The sequence below is a fragment of the Takifugu rubripes genome, chromosome 20, assembly GCF_901000725.2.
Source record: "Takifugu rubripes chromosome 20, fTakRub1.2, whole genome shotgun sequence".
In the NCBI taxonomy this organism is placed as follows: Eukaryota; Metazoa; Chordata; class Actinopteri; order Tetraodontiformes; family Tetraodontidae; genus Takifugu; species Takifugu rubripes.
Window position 1 is genome coordinate 12479454 of NC_042304.1, and position 19300 is coordinate 12498753.

Here is a 19300-nt window from a genome sequence, read left to right on the forward strand (position 1 = left end):
CCCGAAACACATCTCCAGATATCAATAACAGCACACACCACCAGTGTGGTTCAAGTGCCTGTTGAGGGGAAACACGCCTGCGTAGAGTTGGATCCTACTGCGCCCGACATCTGTTCGTGAACAAGTCGCGCACGCAGACAATTGTCGCCACGCTTCTCAACTGCTGCTATCAGCGGACGTTCATATCTGTGTGTCTGAATCCAGGTGTTTGCGAGCGAGACAGGTTCCTTCTCCCCCCCCCCCCCCCCCCCCCCCCCCCCCCCCCCACATCTGTCAATGACCTCCCACCCTTTGGTTTCCCAGAACTCACAGTTTTTGGGAATGAGGCATTATTGTAAATGTGTCTTTTTAGGAGTAGAACTGTTCATATTTTCACGTCATAGTTTGGGTTTATAAGAGCTAAATTAAAGCCTTTTTAAGTATTTATTAATATGTGAAGCTTCTAAGGCAGAATAAGAGATTTTTTTCCTGCTGATCAGGCAGATTATCAGCCAAAGCTGCTCTTGGTGTTAAACAGAAGCCCTGCTCACGTGTGCACGTCATCAAACATCAGAAATGTGTGATGCAGGTTGTTGTCCATTCAAGTTTGTCTTTCTTTTTTTTTTTCTCTCACCAAACTCCTCTTTGGGTGGAGCTGTGGAGTTCATAGAGGTTCGGTTTAAGCAATGAAAGATTCGGTACTTTGAGGCAACGTCGACCCTGAAGAACAAAAGAATATGCCTTTATTTACAGGAATATATTTTCCTTAAAGCTGATTTTTTTTGTTTAAATAATTTCATTCACAGGAAATCTGAGTATTCAGATGTTGTTTGTTTTTTTAAATTTTGTCTGCAAAAGTTTGATAGCATTTAATGTAGAGCTCTGCAGTCAGTAAAGGTCTGGTAGGTCAGACCCGTTGGTCGGCTACCCTCCAGCACTGGGCTCCCACGGCCCTCTTTCAGTCATGGTTGTTGGTTCTAACACGATACACAATCACCTTTTTGGGATGTGAAAAAATGTCAAGGTTAAAGCATTTATTTACTGTTTTTATCCGACATCCTCTGTATTCCATCGTGTGTTTGACACAGACGTGTTTTAATGTCGGACTGCGTTGAATTGCTGTTTGAGATGTATGATTGAGGACATCATTTTTAAGTGTTTTCTTTTTTTCATTTTGTCTTTGGGGCTTATTTTTCAGAGTACACGGAGCTTACTGGACTTTCTCGTGTAAATTAAATGGTATGTAAATGTACAGAGGAAAAGATAAGGTTAATTTTTAAGATTTGTGTAATAGATTGGTCAGTCAGAGTCAGGCTGGGGCTAAACTAATCTTTATAAAGGTGATTTTAGATTCCTTTGTGTCAAGGAAGAAACATGTACAGAAGTGCGGCTATAGGCACAGTCTCGTCTGCTTGTGTTTAGTAAATGATATTTTTAAATGTTGGGAGAGAATAAACACATACTGTTATGGTGAATTTATGGAATGATTTTGGTTTTATTCCCATAGAAATTAAACACTCAGTGATACTTTAGCACCTGATGGGGGAAAAATGGAGTCTATAAGTGAAAAAATGTACTTTAACAGATGCAACATTTGGCGACGTGAATAATTACTTTGGACACAGTTAATTAAGAGCTGATTAACCAGATGAAAACGAATGACGGTGAAAGTAAACCTACGGTGGTTTTTGCCGTCTTTGTCACAGCGGGTGCAACCGGAACACCCTCGTCTTTCCTTCCTTTCTTCACCTTCTCGGGACCGGTAGTCCTCCCGCTCGGCTGGGGGACCCTCAGATCCCGCTGGCGTCCCCGCGTCTGGCGCTGCACGGAGCGGCCCGCGGTGTGAGCAGCGGCAGCAGACTTTCACAAATGGACGCACCCGGTCCCTCTTAAGTCTGACCGAGGCTGTCTGTGTCGGGCAGGGTGAATTTGACCGGTGGCAGGCAGCTGACTGATGACATTTGCGTTGAGCATGAGATGTGTAAAGACGTGGCTCTCCGTCATGAGGTCGGGGTACATGTACATATTCCTTTGTGACGTGGAGCTGCGGTTGCTGCGGCCGCTTCGCCTGGATAAGCTGAGCAGCCGGCGGAACAGAGACCTCCTGAGGAGGATGTAGATCCAGGGGTCCAGGATGGGATTCACGGACGCTATCCGGATGGCAGCCAGGTCAGCTTTGTGGTCATCCGTCAGCTTGAAGTGGTTGGCAAACACTTGTATCTTAACGGGAAATAGAGGTTAGGTTACCTGAACGCGTAAAGATTGAAATTCTGCAGATTTTGCTGCCGTGTTTAGTCTTAATGTACACTGACTCACCACCAGAGGGGCTGAACAGGCCAGAACCACCACGGAGGTTATCACCAGAACCGCGATCATCTGCGTCTCCGCAGCCGAGGACAGAGCTCTCCATCTCTCCCGGACGCTGGCTCTGGTGACGGGGCGCTGCACGGTCCTCTGCCGCATGAGCAGCAGCGCTCCGCACACCAGCAGGTTCAGCACGATGGTGCCCAGGATGATGAGCAGGCTGACCAGCCCGTACAGGAGGGTATAAGTGGCGGCCACGGGCTCGTCTGTCCTCCAGTCGATGAAACACCAGGTGTTTGACTGCTGCAGCTCGCTATTCGCCATCCCCATCATGGGGAGGCAGCAGACAAAAATGTGACTGATGTAAACGAACAACAGGAACTTTTGCGCGAAGCGCCTGTCAATGCCCCAGCGCTCGTAGGTGTAGGGGCAGCAGATGGCCAGGTACCGCTCCGCTGCCATGGCGCATATGATGCTCAGGCCAGTCAAACTAAAGAACAGCAAGAGAAATGACAGAAAGTTGCAGACGTGCTGGTCTTTCAGAACGTGTTGGTCCAGGTAGTTCGAGATCGTGATAGGGCTGGCCAGGCAGGTACCCAGCAGGTCCGTCACCGCCAGTCCACACACCAGCGTGTAGAAAGCTGAGGATTTCCTCTCCTGTCTGGATACCGAAAGGACTATTATTGCAATTAAATTCCCAATGGCGCCTCCAGCGAACATAAAAACGGGCAGCGCGACCGTTTCCACCCTGGTTGCATGTGAATATTGAGACACCGTCTCGTTTACGGAAGCGGATCCGTGCGTAAAGTTGGAGTCTTCCATGGCCACATGTACCCACCGGCTGGTGTTTATTATTAGCAGCTCCTTCGGTCTGCTGTGGATTTGGGAGTGCCTCTCCTTTTCAACAACTCGCAGCAGAATAGAATGTGAAGAGATCTTAGAGGAGCCCCCACTTCATTCCAGTAATCCAGATGTGGCTTATCACCGAGGTCGTTATGCGCACAGCTGAAAACTGAGCTCTGGTAGACTTATCAGCCAGTTGTCTGAGAGGGGAGGGTAGGAGGAATGGGGTGTTCCGAAACAAATGGCAGAATGGACCGTGCTCCTGTCAGATTCCGCGCAGAGTGGCGTCATTCCAGCTCTGCGTAATGTCGCAAAGAGTCTGTCGGGAGGTCAACGTGAGTGGCCGTGAACGATATAAACAGCATGCTTCTGCCGACGTTTCCCAAACATGAGTCATGAGGAGACTATTGACGCTTGGACACAACTCTTACGTCTGTATCACTTACATTTCCGTTTTCATCTATCCAAAAAGCACCATTTTTTTACATGAATATTCTCAGTCACCTAGGTTTGATCTTTCTTGTAAATGTCATTAAATAAAACATTTTTTTTTCCTAAAATACATCACTTACTATTTCTTAAACATGGTTGTCCAATGGTAGATATTATTAGATATTTACAACATTACCATTTCTCTTTATCTCCTATTTTGTGTGGGCAGCGTTTGCCTCAACTCTGAGATATTTCTGCTTCATGAAACTGATGAACTGATGGACCTTTGCTCTTGTATTGCTCTGTATGAAGTGTGAAAGATTCTGTTGTCATCCTCTCAGCGTACACACACTCTCTGTCCCAGGACAATGACTGTAAATGGTTGTGAGCTACGCCAGGTTTCTGATCGACAGCTCGAACACAGAAGACGTCAGCGCGCTTCGCCTGCTGCGCGGCCACGGATTTGGACGCTGCGCATCCATTACGGTGGGAATTGTGTTTACACGAGGGGAGCAGCGGCGAGGGCCTCAGTCTGCGGCCGACCATAAAAGACGAAACCCAAACATCTCTCGGCGAGGCAACGCAGCCGCTCGTCTCCGCTGCAGACATGCAGGAGCTGGCAGACAATGAAAATCACTTGAGTGATGCCAACGTTCGGGAAAATCCTGATGCTGACTGGAATGCCTCCTGGTTCATCATGATTCATGTAAAACCATCCCTGCACAGTTTACAGTGGGTTCAAGTCTTCCTTTTTGCAGGAGCTCAATCGTCCGCTTAATTTATTTACATGTGCAGCTCTCTCTTTATTCTCTTCAATAAGACGGAGCTATACAAGGTGCAGGTTGAATTTTAGTGTCTGACTAAGCTGCCGAATGGAACATCCCCCAATAAACCTAAACAACGGAGTTGATTTGTTTTGTCTGTTCCCCCATCTAAAAGCATGAATCAGCAGCTAAACTCACCACCAAGCTTGGAGACAATCTTTGTCTCATCACTTAGGATCCAAATATGCAAGGTTTTTAAACATCTCTGTTTTTGCTGATCTCTTACTTGCTGTTTCAGAAACCACCTGTTTCTACTCAGCTCAGGCACAGAGAACATTACAACTAACAAGTTTAAACACGATCAACATCAGGCTGCAGCCACTCAGAACAATCAAACTCTGTTTAAATCCATACTGACATTGTTGTTGGATTGTTACAGGAAATCTCTTCATATCCAAAACATTTTCTGATTAAATTTGGTGCAAAACTAAGCAGATCAAGTAAATAAAAAGCCTCGGCTCTGCTGCGAGATCGCTGTTCTCCATGCAGCAAATCAGTCAACGCTCATCATCTTTGTAGAAAGTGTCCCTCTGGTGATGCTCAGCGGGTTAGATGACAAATAAAGATCACAGAACAGAACAATTCCTCTGAGATATACATTTTCTCATGTATTCATTCCTCTGACACATGTAGTTACAGGAAGGGAAGTGACGCAGTTTACAATATTTGCTTGCCACCTACAGGAAGCAGCAAAAATGTGCCATTCGAGATTGTACTGAACAGCTTTTAGAGTGATGCTGCACATGTACGCTGCTCACACGCAGAGAAATGTGCAGTCGGGTGAAGATCAACAGGTGCCATGCTGGTTTTCCATGCTGTTGCTATTTAGCTGAAACTAGGTGGGGTTTTTTTTGTTTAAAAGGAATTTACTTTATTGATGAAGTAAGTCAGGATCAGCTAGTTGTTGTTCTCATGTTGTAGTGCTTTGTTTCTCCCTTTTCTAGCAGGTCGCCCAGAGCTGGAATCAGTCCTCGTGGTCTCAGTCCTCATGTGTCGACTTGAGAGAGGTCGATTTTTCATTTCTTGTTGCAAAAGGGAGTTTCGGGTCTTCAATTTCCCTACGGGGATGGATAAAGTACATCTTGAATCTTACAGCTCAGTTAATGAGAAGTCGCTGTAGGATTTGGTAATATGTTACTAAAGGCCACAATGCAAACCCAACAGAAGGAAGATGAGGGTCCACTCGGGCCTTTCTGAAGACGCATCATTATATGTCCGGTCAGGATAAACAGGACTCTGCTTTGCCAAAATTCCCTGGAAGTTGACTTATGTGTGTAATGATATTCCCAGGTCCTTAGTTTCTTCCACACTCTGCTGGAGATGGTTTCCCTGGCAACAGTCAACAGACACTTATGTTGAAGCGCCGAAGATTTACAATTTTGGATCAGGACTATAAAATATTGGATTGAGTAAAGTGATTCATGTAAAATTTGCTGGGGGGGAATTACAGCAGAGGATGTATCATTGCAACTTGGACTGTTGATGTAAAACAAATAAAATTCGGTCCAAAGTGTCCATGAAATTCGAGATACTACCAATGAATCTTGCAACAGGCATCTGAACAATCAGTCATGTTAACATAAAAATGTCACTTGAAAAAAAAATCAGATGAGCTGAAACAGTCAAACAAAAAGCAGGAGAGAAGGAAAAAAGAGTCTTCGCCTTCGTTTTGCCATTTCTTTGTGTTTAATCTCCCTAAAACAACAGAAAATCGGTCGTGAAAATCATTTAAAGAACTCTGATGAAGTTCCAGGAGGGATCAAGATGATTTAAAGACCGACCCAGCTGAATAGAACCCAAGGGTTGAACGTCTACCGGGAGCTATTGTGATTAATGACACACATGAACGGAGCCAGAGCGTTGCCAAGATTCAATTTAAAAAAAAACTCAATCAGTTTAATCCTCCTTAAAGGTCACCACAAGTTTCCCCAGCTCACACAAATAGCATCCAGTCCATCAAACACTCACATAAAAATCTCCAGAACTGAATTTAGATGACTAGAGACGCAAACATATATAAATAAAAAATGAAAACACATGACTGCAACTTTGCTGAGCTCAAATTCTGCGTGACCTCAGAGTTGATGGAGAGATCGAAGATTGCGCTGAGTTCCCGTATTTTCTGTCCTCAGGTTACCAACATCATTCAACGTTCTGCCATCGGAATGGTTTTGTTTGTTCAGACTTAAAAACAATTCCTCTCATTTGGAGGAGATTTGAAGGAAAACCTTCCCTAATCTGTCATAAATCTCTTCCTGTTTCCCAGGAATTAACACAGATGAGTTTTTCTTTTCTTTTTTCCCAGAAATGTAAGTGATTCTGGTTAGCCTATAAACAATAATTTAAGGGTGCTTTTTCCCAGTATTTTGATCTTTATCGAACAGAAATTCTTTCCTTTGTAGCCCTGTTTTCAACCACCAGCAAAACATTTGCAAGTGATGGCAGATGTGATAATGTAAAGTGTAAAAACTACCAGACACGTCTCGACTTTACACATTTTATTCCTGCTTCCTGTTTGAGTCTTATTTTGAAGGCGTTCTGTTGCCCGTGCTTCCTGCCTTATTTCGTGCTCCCTTTTGGTTCCCGTATCCATCCTGTTGAACATGTGTCTGAAGTTGCGTGCAACAATGAATCCCCCGGCTTCCGTGTGGGTTTGTCATAAACCAACTTCAACACAGATTCTCCTTTCATCGTCGACTAACACACTCAGGATTTAACTTGAACAAATCTATTTATTCAAGTTAAATCCTCTTTGAATACTTGATGAATGACTTGCTTTCATACACAGCTTGACATTATGTAAGAATTCCTCGATTCCGAATATTTGCAGTCTCGATGGACGTGTGTGAGCCATCCCAGCTGTTAGCGCAAGAAAATACGACCCAAAGGCTGTCCTCCAGAAAACCACATGACCTCTCATTCATCCCGTCCTAGCACCACAGACTGAATATCCTTCAGATTACTGCCTCTGTGGTCTCCTGCAAGAATTCCCATGTCCTCCAAGCGGATGTTAATATATCACCAGCCTGACCTTTGACTCTGAGAAGTTTTGGCGGTGAGTTGAGCCAAAGAAAGGTCAGAGCGGAGATAATCTCCCAGCAGGTGAGACACCAAACGGCGCTTCTGCTTTTGGACACTTGTCAATATTGAGTCTGACCTGGCTGGCTTCCTCTTTGACGTCCTCACAGTTGCAGCAGCCTGGACGCGATGGAGGCGAAACAGACGACTGGAAGCCATCCTGGCCCGAGCCAAGCTGCTGCTGTCAGCGCTCAGCTCTCCCTCGGGACAAAAGGTACTGACGCTCAGCAGCTGCTCAGCATCAAACGTGGTTCTCACACGCGCAGCGTTCTCAGCTAAAACAGGCGTGCAGTTGTTCCAGCTGTTTAAGAATCACCGCTTGTTTTAGGCAATATTTATCATTTAAAAAAAAAAATAAATGCAGATCTGCTTGATTCAAAAGACTTCACCTGTGCAAGTTTAGAAAGTAAAAATCCTGGCTCAGCATTTTATCCGAATACAGTCCCCATATGTCGGTCATATAAACACCTCTGGAACACTCGGGTGAGTCATTTTTCGTGCACTACAAACTTTTGAGGCATGAAGCAACCCAAAATGCTTACAGTGACAAAATGCAAGTGTCAGATCTGTTAACCTTTGAGGTGCAATTGTGTTTAATTAGCCTCACTTCATGTAACCATTTATGAAACAAATCCAAAGTACAGTTTTCAAAGATGTATTCAAGAGATTTGTTTTATAATAAGGGGGAGGGGGCATAGTTTACCTTAATAAAATCTTATTTTTTTCTCTTAAACTCCTCAAAAACTGACAACAACCAATATCTATACTATTTAAGTTTATTTTAAGACAGAACTTCAAGTCTTACGATCTGTATTCCCGCCACTAGAGGCCACCAGATCTCCCACAAAGACCTTTAAGACACTCTTTAATGTAAGCCTATTTTCATGTCTTCATAGAATCTTTTTGTAAAAGACAACACGAGCTTTCCAGTTTTCTGCCATTCTTTTCCACCTCGAGCATCCGGGGGCCACCGTTAATAACCATCACATGCTTTTTTTGCGCAACACCGAGCTGTGTTTTATCGTTGCTCAGCACAGTTACGTTTGTGCTGAGCACTGAACTAAACATCCACTCAAAGCCAGTAAACCCCAGCACAATGTACGCAACGCTGTTTAAGAGCTGACCTTTGAGAGGATAGCGATCATTCAGTCTTTCGTACTTACCAAATAGCTGTTTTCCTTTCAAGAAAGGAGATAAAACACGAGATCTCAGTCAGATACCTGTTACTCTGAAGTTGTATTTCTCGCTTTTCAATGCATTTCCTTTTTTAAACCATGTGCGTGATTCCGTTTGGACACGTACGCCAAACACAACAGTTTGTTCAGTGATAAACGTACAGGGACACCACGAGAAACACAAATACACACGTGCTTTGATGGTGACATGGAAAAATGTAATTTGGACTAAACCAACACAAATACACAGGGGTGCGCCCTTCTTCAACCTCACAAAGACCCTTTGACTCCTCTCATCGTGTTTCCCAGGAGCCCCTCAAACAGTCCTCTTCTCACGTTTCAACGGAGTCGGAGTTCGATATAAAGCCAAGCTAATTGGAGTGGATCCAGTACCAGACGCCCACGGAGACAAGATGTGCTGGGACTCCATGATGAAACTCAAGGTAGTGGTCATTGTTGCTGGGAAGAACATTGGTTTTAAAAGGACTTGAACAAGAACATTCTGCTTTGTGCACTCCCATGTATTTTGGGGCATACTTGAAGATAACTGTGCAAACCTTCTGATACCAGGATTGACCAGCAGGTGGCGCCTTTTTAAAATGTCTCCACGACTATGAGTCCAATTTAAGCTGCCACTCTACCAAACACCTCTACACAGGTGATAAAGTTAGCTTTATCACCAAGAAAAGTGGGGGGGTTGGTTTTAAAGTCACAACTGAGTGAATAGTTCATTAAGATCCTACGTTCCAGGGGTTACCAGGGGTTACTGTGGCATTGAATGACACTACCAGTGCACGTTTAACTTACCAGGGCTGTGAAGCAGCAGCAAGAAGACAGGGGAAACACAAACTGAGAGTCTGGCTGAATGTTTCCTCCAGCGGTCTGAAAATCCTGGACGAAAGGACCGGGGTGAGTTCCCGTCCCTGATCCAACCACAGCACCTTTCATTGTTGACTTCGGATTTCCAGACATATTAAGAGTAGCGAGCCTGTTCAGTCCAACACAGACCCTGTTTACTTTAGAAATACTGCTTTTGCACTAATTCTGGAACTTTCTGACACATAAATCTGGATTAAACAGATCACTTTATGAATTATGTCCCATTTATAAACATTTTCTGAGAGCAAGGTTTTGGCGCCCCTCGTGCTTTATGAACTTTTTAACACCAGAAGTGATTTAATTTATGATTTTTTTCCAGGCTCTCCTCTATGACCACGACAGGGGCAGGATCAGTAGTTTAAGGAAGGATGATTCTGACCCCAGAGCTCTGGCCTATGTCTATGAAACCCAGGACGGCTACAGTCTCTTCTATATCAAGATGGCCAACCTGGTAATGACACACATTTGCTAATTACACCAATGCAGCTGCCTAGTTTGTACTTACGTGTGTGTGTGTGTGTGTGTGTGTGTGCATTTCAGGCTGGTCCAGTACTGGCTGACATTGATGTTGTTTGTCAAGGTGTGAACTTGGAGACACATGAGGAACCTTCAGAGGAACCAACACAAGTGAGTGTTTTCCTGAAGCGATCGGGCAGTAGGGGGCGCTGTCACCCTAATGAGAGGCTCATGTAACACTTCTGAAGAAGACTGTAGTCAAAACCTGTCAAAATGAAATGTTCCCTAATGAGTACAAAAAGGAAAATTGCCATTTTTGTTTGCAGACTGGTTCTTTGCTGCTCCTGGATAATGTTCCAGGACCACCAGTGGAGGTAGGTGACTGAACAAAAAACAATATTTCTTGAAATATCTCCTGTTTTTGCATGTTTGTTTTGAACCTACAATGAAGGGCATCTGTGATTTATTCAGGGGTCTGTTTTAGAGGAAAAGGTCAGCGCACAACCACCATCAGAACAACCTAACCAGGTAAATTTTCCTGAGATTTTGACCCGTGTAGGTGTGTAAACACGCGTGTCCTGGAAAATGTCCAAACTGTTTGTTATTATATATTCCCAAATGTTTCCTGCAGGAAGTGAAAATGAGGCAGGAGATTTAACCCTAATCTGTCCTTAACTTTGTGAATCCTGCAGCCTTTTACACTATTTCTGCTTCTGAAGGTGTCTCCCAGCTGTGAGCTGATGGAGGTCTTCACCATTCCGATGCCCTCACAGAGTTTCTGCGACAACCAGCCAATTCAGCCTGGTGAGTTACAAGTTTTCTTTACCAGTAATTATGATTCAAAAAACCTGATCTGAAAAAGGAAGCAGGTGCTATCAAAAATACCACAAGTCCTTGTTTTTCAGTGTTTGATTCCCCAAACTTCTCCATATTCAGGGTCGCAAAAAAACGCTGTCCCTGAAGGCATCACAGAGGAATTATATCGAGCAGCCAGTGCCAATTTTAAAAAGCACTTACATTTTTTTCCCCCATACAAATTAAATACTAAAACCATACAAAATGATGCATTTGATTTTTCTACCATGTTCTTTGTGTTACTCGCACAAACACTTTAAGAACATCTACCCTTTGAATGTGCAAAAAGTTTCACTTTCACATGATTCATTTGCTCTTAGAAGAAATGAGAGAATTCCCATGAAGGAGCTGACAAAGAGCCAAGATTAAGCGACATTTTAATATAGACAGCAGTGCTTTGTTTCATGATCTGTTCCCACAGGGACAAAAACCCTCATCTGAAACCTTTAAAGGCAAAAACTATAAATGGAACAAACAAATGGACTCTTCCTTGAATAACCAGCTTCAATGCTAAAATCTAGATATTGAAATTACCCAGTGACTGGATGAAAGCCGCAACAATTGTCTTTGAAAACAGTCAAACAAATCCTGAAACAAACAAGAGGCTGGTTCACTATTTTGGGAACTCAGTGTGTGTTTTTCAGCGAGACGAGGATCAGTTCTGGTACGGTGGGAATAAACAACTGGTGTTTATTCATAAGATCTTTTTAGCCCTGGTTTAAATGAACTGCAGATTTTAAAAAAACAAACAAAGCAACAACTTCACAGCAAATGAAGTGAAATAATTTGTTTTTGGAAACTCCTCCGGTGGCTTCTCAGAGATTTGCGCAGATTTTCCTGTTTATATTTGAGGTTTTGCTAGTTTCACTCACTTCAGAGGAAGTTATAAGAACCCTTGATATTCTCTGATTTCAGTGTCCATGCAGCCAACGTTCTCCAACTCTCAGATCCTCTCTATTTTCCCCCAACACCCAGTGGGGGGAACTCCGTACTCCCCTCCTCCGTACCCTCCCACCGCCATGGCCTGGGCTCAGCAGGGTCTTCTAGCAAATCGGTGGCCAAGTCCGGCCGTTGCCGCCCGTCCCACTCTGCCCACAGGCCTTTGGGGAAATTCAGGGGTGCAGCCAGAGGCTCAAGGACGCCACCCAGGAGTCATGAACGGGGGGATCACCCCCCACACTTCCGCCCTTAATGTCAGTGGAAACCCCGCCCACATTCACCCCCCAAATACAGGCCCAGACCTCCTGCAATGAATGAAATGTTGGATTTATGTAGATTTTTCTCCACACGTGTCAGAATTCATCTGCTGCTTTTCATACATTTCTGTATCTTTTATGAATTATTGCTTCAATTCGACAAGATTTAAATCAAAGTGTGTAAATCCCTGCCACGTCACGATAGATGTTATTCTTGTAAAGGTTTTTCAAACACTTTGCAGTTCAGTCACACGGCTGCAAGCACAGAATGTTAAAAAAAAAAAAGAAAAAAGGTTAATTTCACTTTGATTCCTATTGTCAGTGTTTCCTAATGGGAAACAGTCAGTAATCAAAGTACATGTGTGTGTCTGTGCTGGCGATTCCTCTCTGCTGCTCTCACCCAGGGTCGCTAAATTGCAGAGCATTTCCTCCTTTGCAGAGTTTGCGGTCATGTAGCTATTTGCACAGTCTAACTGGATATTGTTTCAGTGCTGAAAATGCTCTCAGTTATCTACCAATAAAACGTCTTTACCGGCTAAGATGGTAAGAGATTATTCTTTGACCACAATATTTCAATATTTAACCTCTCGAGGTATCGAGGAAGAACAGGTTCTCTTTAATTGAAGATAAATTTGTTGTTTTGGTAGCCAAAGACACACTGATTCATGGTTTATAATTAATTAATTTGTCTCTTGTGGAATTGTGTGAAACTGGTGTTACAAAACCAGGCAGAAAGTGCAGAACTTTTATACAGGTGTTTTCTACAGTAATTGCATATTTCTTCAGTAAAGAGGGAGGTTTTACACAAGCCTTTATGGTCATTGTCAAATATTTGTGATTTAAGCATCAGGGATTAATGATTGACTGCTCTGGGAATGATTCGTGATTGTAAAATGTATTAAACACATTGAAATGAAAGTAAAAACGAGTGTGAAAAAGTCAATGAAAATGATCAAAAAGGTGAAATGTGCACAGCAATAAGAGAATCGACATGTTTTGTGTGCACACAGAGATTTAAGAATGTGACCCTGGTAATAAACATGTAGAAATGGTTTATGTTACCACGGTGACGTTTTGATGGTCAGCCTGTATTGACAACTACAGCATATTTTGAATTTACCTTCTAACAAGCAATAACATGTAAACATACAGATTTCTCCATTAACAACCACACAAAAGTGCTTGTATTCGGTTATTGTCTGAGTTCAGGGTGTTTTATTAAATTATATAATCTGTTTCTTTAGTGTAAAAGAAAACAGTCAAAATCTGTCAGTTAAGGGGATTTCTTTTCTTTTTAAATTCAGTATAATATGTAAAACAAACATGTTCCATAGAACAGATACTAACTCACACATGACTTGGCGTTACATAGTTACATGGTGATCATTTTCCGGCAGCGCAGCTACAGTCGCTGTTAGAACACCTGCTCTAATGTGTCAGTGAGACAACGTGCGCGCGGTGCGACCCCGCTGACTGGAAACAGAACCTGAGTGCGCTGCGGCGTTTTAAAAAAAGGTTTTATCGGTTTCCTTCGTTCCTTAACACAGCCGGTGAGAGAGAGAGACAGACACCTATCAGTGGAGCCACACAATTTCGTGGCTGTTGCTACGGCAACAACCGCAGGATGGTAACTAGGTTGCAGAGGTGCGTGGTTGTGAGCACTTCCTGCTCTTCTTCAGACAGAAGGTTTGTTCTTTTGTTTCCTGGTTGAAGTTAAACATTAAGGAGCGAATAAACACACACTCCCTCGTTCCAGACCTGCAGGTGGGGGTCAGACCCGCTCTAGTGCCTCAGAGTTGGACTCAAGTCATTCCTTTTCTAATGGTGTCAATCAAACTTTAAATCCAATTGTTTTTGAGCAGCAGATGCACAAAATCTGCCTGTTGCCAATGAGTTTTGCTTCCATAAATGTGCTTTTATGTAGACCTTGCACATTTTGGGCTGGGAGGCGGAGGAAGAGAGGAACCAGGAACCCTATTTTCACATGATGCGTTCTCACCACGTAGAGTCTCACGTAGAGGATTGCAGTGTGCACAGGGGCATGCCTTGCTGCGCTGCTGGTTTCCTGCTTTAAAGCGAGCTGCTGTTGAACTTGTGCTTGTTGTCAGGAGGAGAGCGTTGACGTCAAATCTCTGAAGGCCATGTTCACCAGTAAGGCCGGCGCTTCGGACACCAGCTTCCAACCTCCACAACCCGGATATGGGAGGGCGAGCCTGCCGGTGGGCAAGGGTAACTCGGCCCATCACAGACTCTCTCCTCTGCTTCTTTCTCCTCCGATGGCTGGCCCGGGCCCAGTGAGGCTTCCAAACAAAGAGCCAGTGATTCCATCCATCCCCGCCAGACCGGTGTCCTTCCCTCGACCGCCTCTCAATCCTGGACTCAGACCGGGCCTCCAGCCTGCAGACGCCAGCAAGGTCAAGCAGACGGGAGAGATGCTGCAGAATTTGATGCTGAGGCAGCAGTGGCCTCCAGGCACCAAACCGCTGCTTCCAGGCACAAAACAACCTTCGTCCCCAGCTCAGAGCCCTGTGGCGGCCTTCTCTCCTTCCCCTCGACAGTCTCCTCGACCAAAGATTTCAGCAGACGTGATCCCGCTGCGGAGGCCCCTGCCCCCAGACGGAGCCCTGCCTTTGAAACCCAAACGTCCCCCAAATGTGAACCTCAAGCCATTTTTGCGGTTCAAGCGTGGATCTTCTCTTCCAGACCAAAGGCAACGAGATGGTGAGTCTGTCACATTCACCCTGGTCTACATCGTGGGTGCCGTTTCCATCATCTTGGGTCATTTTTTCAGTGATTTCTTCAGACATTTTGATGGGAATACTTTCATAAACCTGGTCAACAAGCATGGAATACCAGAAAAAGATACATAAACCTTTAAAACTGAGATGACGAATAGAAATTGTCGTCATCGTAAAGGAGAATATTTTGAAAAGAATGAACTTTTCTCCATTTCTCCCAGCAGGTTCCCCTTTTCCGTCAGACAGAAAGTTGTCTTTACCCACGACCATGAGCCCTCCGAAACTACCACATCGCCACACCAAACCCAGCCGGCTGCCACGGCAAGTTGCCTCCATGTGAGCATTGTCGAACCATTATCCACAAACACACTTCTATAATTTAAGATATTAAGAAAAGAATAGATAGAATGAAAGAATCAGATGGTTAAACTGAGATAAGATCCATTTTCCAATCTCTTTTGTCTTGCTTTAAATTGCATTTTGAGACGATAAAGGGCTTCAGATATTAACAGGTGGTTGTTGGATGGCGTCTCGTTGCAGAGACATGGACAACAACCTGACCTACGACGACATCGGGAGCTTGGAGCAGAGCGGTAACAATCACGGCTCTTTTTACATGGGGAATGAGTGCAGCCACAAGGGAACAGGAGTGTAACGTTTTCTGGTGCGATGCTCTTGTGATTGCAGAGTCCTGTAGTGGCAGCTCACACTGCATAGATGGGGTAAGGTCGACATCACCAAAGGGAAATTTCGACCCTGTGAAAAGTGAAATTTCCAGCCTTTTCCACACCCTTTATGTGCGTATTTCTCTGCAACCGCTCCTCAGTTAAACTCATTTTCTTCCTGCAGGACACAGAGGATGTTTATGAGTCGATCGAAGAGTAAGTAAGGCTTTCGGTCACAAACCTTTTTTTTTGGAAAACTGTTGCAGGAGTCGGTGAAGCAGGCGGTGCAAAAACTGCAACAGTCACTATCAAAGTGATGTCTTCATCTTTCACTCGTGCCCCTCACATAGAAAATGTCATTAGAACCACTGGCTCCATTAAGGTCCATCAGGCTTCTGTCGTCTGTTTACACTTCGAAACACACACACACACAGAAATGGCTGTCAAATAAATGGGAGCAGAATAGGATGAAACACTAGTCACATTCTCATTAAAGTTTGTGTTCATAGAGACCAGGTGGAGACAAACCAGGTGACCTCCGAGGGGAAAAAAGAAGCGCTAAGGAAAGATCAACAAAGGAAAATGGAAAACGAGTTCAAAAAGATCTTTCAGGTGACCGACAATTTCACTCTGTTTAAAACCGCCCTGAGCCGAACGTTCGGGTCGCCTCAAGGTCATTTTCATGCGTTTGAATATCAGAAATGCACGTATGACGAATTCTAACTTCCTCCTGTTTGGTCCCGGTTCCGTCTTCAGCTGCCAGGGGAGATGGAGGTCCTCCACATTGCCAGGGTTCGGCACGACTGGTACGGGGAAGGAAAACTAGACCTGAGCGTCCGGCAGGACGAGAAGGTGGAGATCCTTCGAGTGAAGGACAACCCTGGAGGGAAATGGCTGGCTCGCTCCTTAACTGGAAACTGTGAGTGTGGCGTCGCAAAGTCAAGTTCCAGAACCTCTTTCAGGCACATTTACATTGTTTGAAAAGGGACTTCCATGAGACTACCAGCACCAAATGTACCAGGAGAGACATCTGAACAGTGTAAAATATATTTAGTTATCGCCTATTCATAAAAAGAATGACCGTTTAAATTCACACTGGAGAAGATATTTATGTGTATATAATATTGTCTGTATAAATATCGACCCCTCCACTGGTGCTTAAACTGACTTGTTTCTTCTTTTGTTAAATCCTGATATATTAATCTATCGAGAACGATGAAGCTCTGACAGGAAATAGTTGTTGCTGCAGTTGCAGGTTCTAGTAGGAAGAAGTCTGGAGGACTTTAATAGTCACCTATTTGTACCTTCTAGATTAGTTTAATCGTAAATGCTGGACCTTTAAAGCTCCCCTCCAGACACGGAAGTGGCGAGACAAACAACCCTTTGGGCATCAGACGGACACGGTGGATGTTTCTGTTGCTTCGGCCAGATGTTGATATTCATGGGATGTCCGTTGTGCCCTCTTGTTTTGCTCTGCAGATGGATACATCAGCAACACGTGTGTCGATATCGACTATGAGGCCGTGAAGCGCAAATTTCAGTACCGCGTTGATCTGACGCAACTACCTCCCCCACCTCCAGAACCCCCACAGATGCCAAACATGAAGTCTTATGACAGAGACAGGTACCCAAGATGTTGCTTTTAAACTATTTTATCCGTAATTAAACGTTGTTCATCAGATTTCCAGGCAACTAGGAAAGTGTTGGCTGTTTCCGGGGTTCAGTATAACCTGCTTCAACTAACTCTTTTGTTTCCTTTCATCTGTAGCGCAAACGAAGATGAAGGTAAGCAGCAAAAACCTCACACAGACATTATTAATGCACAATCATATGATTAAATTAAAAAAACTGAGCCGGTTTGATGGTTTAAATATACAAATGGGGAAAACACATTTTTTCCAACTTTCAACAACTTTAAAAGTATTACTCATTGTTTCAGTGCAATTGTACTTATTAACAAACGCATAATCACAATGATGTGTATGCTAATTATGGCTCGCTGACAGCTGTTAGCTCTTTCCATGGAGTTTGACATTACATTGATTAGAGACCCTAAAAATGATAACTGGGACAAACTGGAACGGACTGGGAGATAATTACGAAATTCAGTGTTTGCTGCCGATCATTTTATATTTTGACCACACCAACGTTTCCTGGTGTTTGCGTTTTGCTTGCATTCTCAGACGATTACGATGACATTCAGCAGCTCGGTGAGGATTTCCCCCCACCACCTCCTGACATCAGGTATCTATTCTAGGTTACTGCTAAAGAACAGGAAGTAAGGTCTATGCCTGTTGTCAGTGCTGTAACTCTGTTACTGAGAATCTGTGTTCTCAGTTAGTAACTTCGCTCTTTTTCTTTCTCCAGAACCGACCCCAAACTGGAGAAGGAGCTAAGAAAAAAATTCAAGGTAGATCCTTATCAAACTATGCGGTAGAGGTCTGAATATACCTTCTTTTTTAACAGTAAAGTGCTTGATTTGATGATATTAAAACGCAGGTGATGGATGGTGACTGACAGCAGAGTTCAGGCGCATCATTATATTGCGAAAACACTCGTCAGTGTCGGTCGGCAGCTGTCACACCGGGGACATTTCTGCTTTTTTTTGGTTTCTGGTGATGGTGGTGTAAATGTGTGCATTCTAAACATCCCAGACAATGTTTAGATATAGTGCTGTGTCGTCAGAGGAAGAACCTCTATCTCGGGGTTGATTTGTGGTTCCTGGAGTCTCCTTAAGGAGTCCGATGAAAATACTTTCCAGCTGACGCACTCGCCATAAGGAGTTCCACTGACCCCACTTACACAAATATTGTTTCCCAGTACGACGGGCCTCTCCGAACGCTGCACACCATGATGGTGGATCCGAACGGCATCATCAAGAAGCTGGGAGGCAAAGATCTGCCCGTGATCCAAGGAGAAATTGTGGATGTCATCCAGTTCACCAGCAGCAAGAAAGCTTTGTGCTGCAATCAGTATGGAAAATGTATGTACCGGTAAATGCTTTGGGTTGCATCGTGTTGAACAAGTGAAACAATAATGAAATGAAAGTTTTAGGCTCTATATACATTAAGGTCTCTTTTGTGCATCACCTCTTTTATAGATGGTTATGTGTCCAAATCTCTGCTTCTTCCCATGTAAGTATATTTATCACTCTTTAGTCTTTGTGTTTTGACAAAGAAATGAGTAGTGTAAGTGCAGTTGATGGTGCTAATATCAAAGTAGAAATGAAGATAAAGGTTTAAAAATCATAGGCCTTTCTCACCTGTGGCATTTATTTCCATTCTTTTATTTTGTAGGGAGGGCGATATCTATGATGACGTTGACTGTAGAACGGGTAAGTTGTGTTTTGTACCTCAAGCAAAACAATTTCTGCAATAAATGCTGTAAACTTTGAAAAGTCTCAAATTATTTTTCTCTCTCTTTTTTTTTTTTTTACCAGAGATCTATGACAACGACTCCCCCCACCCTGATTTCTGACGTACGTCAAGCTGAAGTAACAAATTGCTACATCAAATATAAATATGTTTTTAATTTTCTGCGGGTCTCAGCAAACTTTTATTTAAAATTTAAATGCAGCAGAGTAGGCCTGTCACACTCAACCCAAGACAACAAAAATAGTTGAAATAAAGATAAATGACTATAGTACATAAGTATTTTAAATGTCTCTATATTGATATTTTCTGCGCTGTTTGTCAAACTGCTTGCATAATAAATGAATACACTATTACAGTAGCAAAAGGTTGAACCAAAACTCTGAGATATTGTAAAATAAACTAATACTTTTTTATGGAATGGTGTCCCTGTGTGAATTACATATTACTTTGTAATATTTTAGCTATATTTGTCCTGTAATAGCTAGTGTTATATTTAGTTCGG

General features: G+C 43.6%; 3 protein-coding genes across 6 annotated transcripts; 2 read left to right on the top strand and 1 right to left on the bottom strand.

The window, feature by feature from the left end:
• Positions 1 to 1444: 1444 nt before the first annotated feature.
• LOC101070614 (prostaglandin E2 receptor EP4 subtype-like) lies at positions 1445 to 3337 on the bottom strand. Its single transcript, XM_003974320.3, has 2 exons — positions 2296 to 3337; positions 1445 to 2199 (listed from the first exon to the last, which is right to left on the bottom strand). Exons 1-2 carry the CDS (start codon positions 3103 to 3105, stop codon positions 1843 to 1845), a joined length of 1167 nt encoding a protein of 388 aa, XP_003974369.2. The 5' UTR covers positions 3106 to 3337; the 3' UTR covers positions 1445 to 1842.
• A 3815-nt stretch (positions 3338 to 7152) lies between these two features.
• On the top strand, positions 7153 to 12293 carry LOC115247310 (disabled homolog 1-like). The gene is made up of 10 exons (XM_029828636.1): positions 7153 to 7484; positions 7571 to 7674; positions 8945 to 9078; positions 9446 to 9544; positions 9834 to 9965; positions 10055 to 10141; positions 10297 to 10344; positions 10442 to 10498; positions 10690 to 10774; positions 11741 to 12293. The coding sequence occupies exons 2-10, from the start codon at positions 7590 to 7592 to the stop codon at positions 12076 to 12078; spliced, it is 1065 nt and encodes a 354-aa protein (XP_029684496.1). The 5' UTR covers positions 7153 to 7484; positions 7571 to 7589; the 3' UTR covers positions 12079 to 12293.
• LOC101070379 (FYN-binding protein 1) lies at positions 12118 to 19216 on the top strand. 4 transcript variants are annotated; one of them, XM_029828630.1, is made up of 16 exons: positions 12118 to 12564; positions 14130 to 14742; positions 14981 to 15095; positions 15300 to 15352; positions 15447 to 15481; positions 15609 to 15640; positions 15934 to 16036; positions 16181 to 16343; positions 16904 to 17048; positions 17193 to 17209; positions 17608 to 17668; positions 17792 to 17834; positions 18245 to 18407; positions 18525 to 18558; positions 18721 to 18758; positions 18864 to 19216. In XM_029828630.1, exons 1-16 carry the CDS (start codon positions 12562 to 12564, stop codon positions 18899 to 18901), a joined length of 1656 nt encoding a protein of 551 aa, XP_029684490.1. In that variant the 5' UTR covers positions 12118 to 12561; the 3' UTR covers positions 18902 to 19216. The 4 variants fall into 4 exon arrangements, with proteins under 4 accessions (XP_029684490.1, XP_029684492.1, XP_029684491.1 ...); XM_029828632.1 differs by having other exon boundaries at positions 14981 to 15080; XM_029828631.1 differs by having other exon boundaries at positions 14984 to 15095.
• The last annotated feature ends 84 nt before the right edge of the window (positions 19217 to 19300 follow it).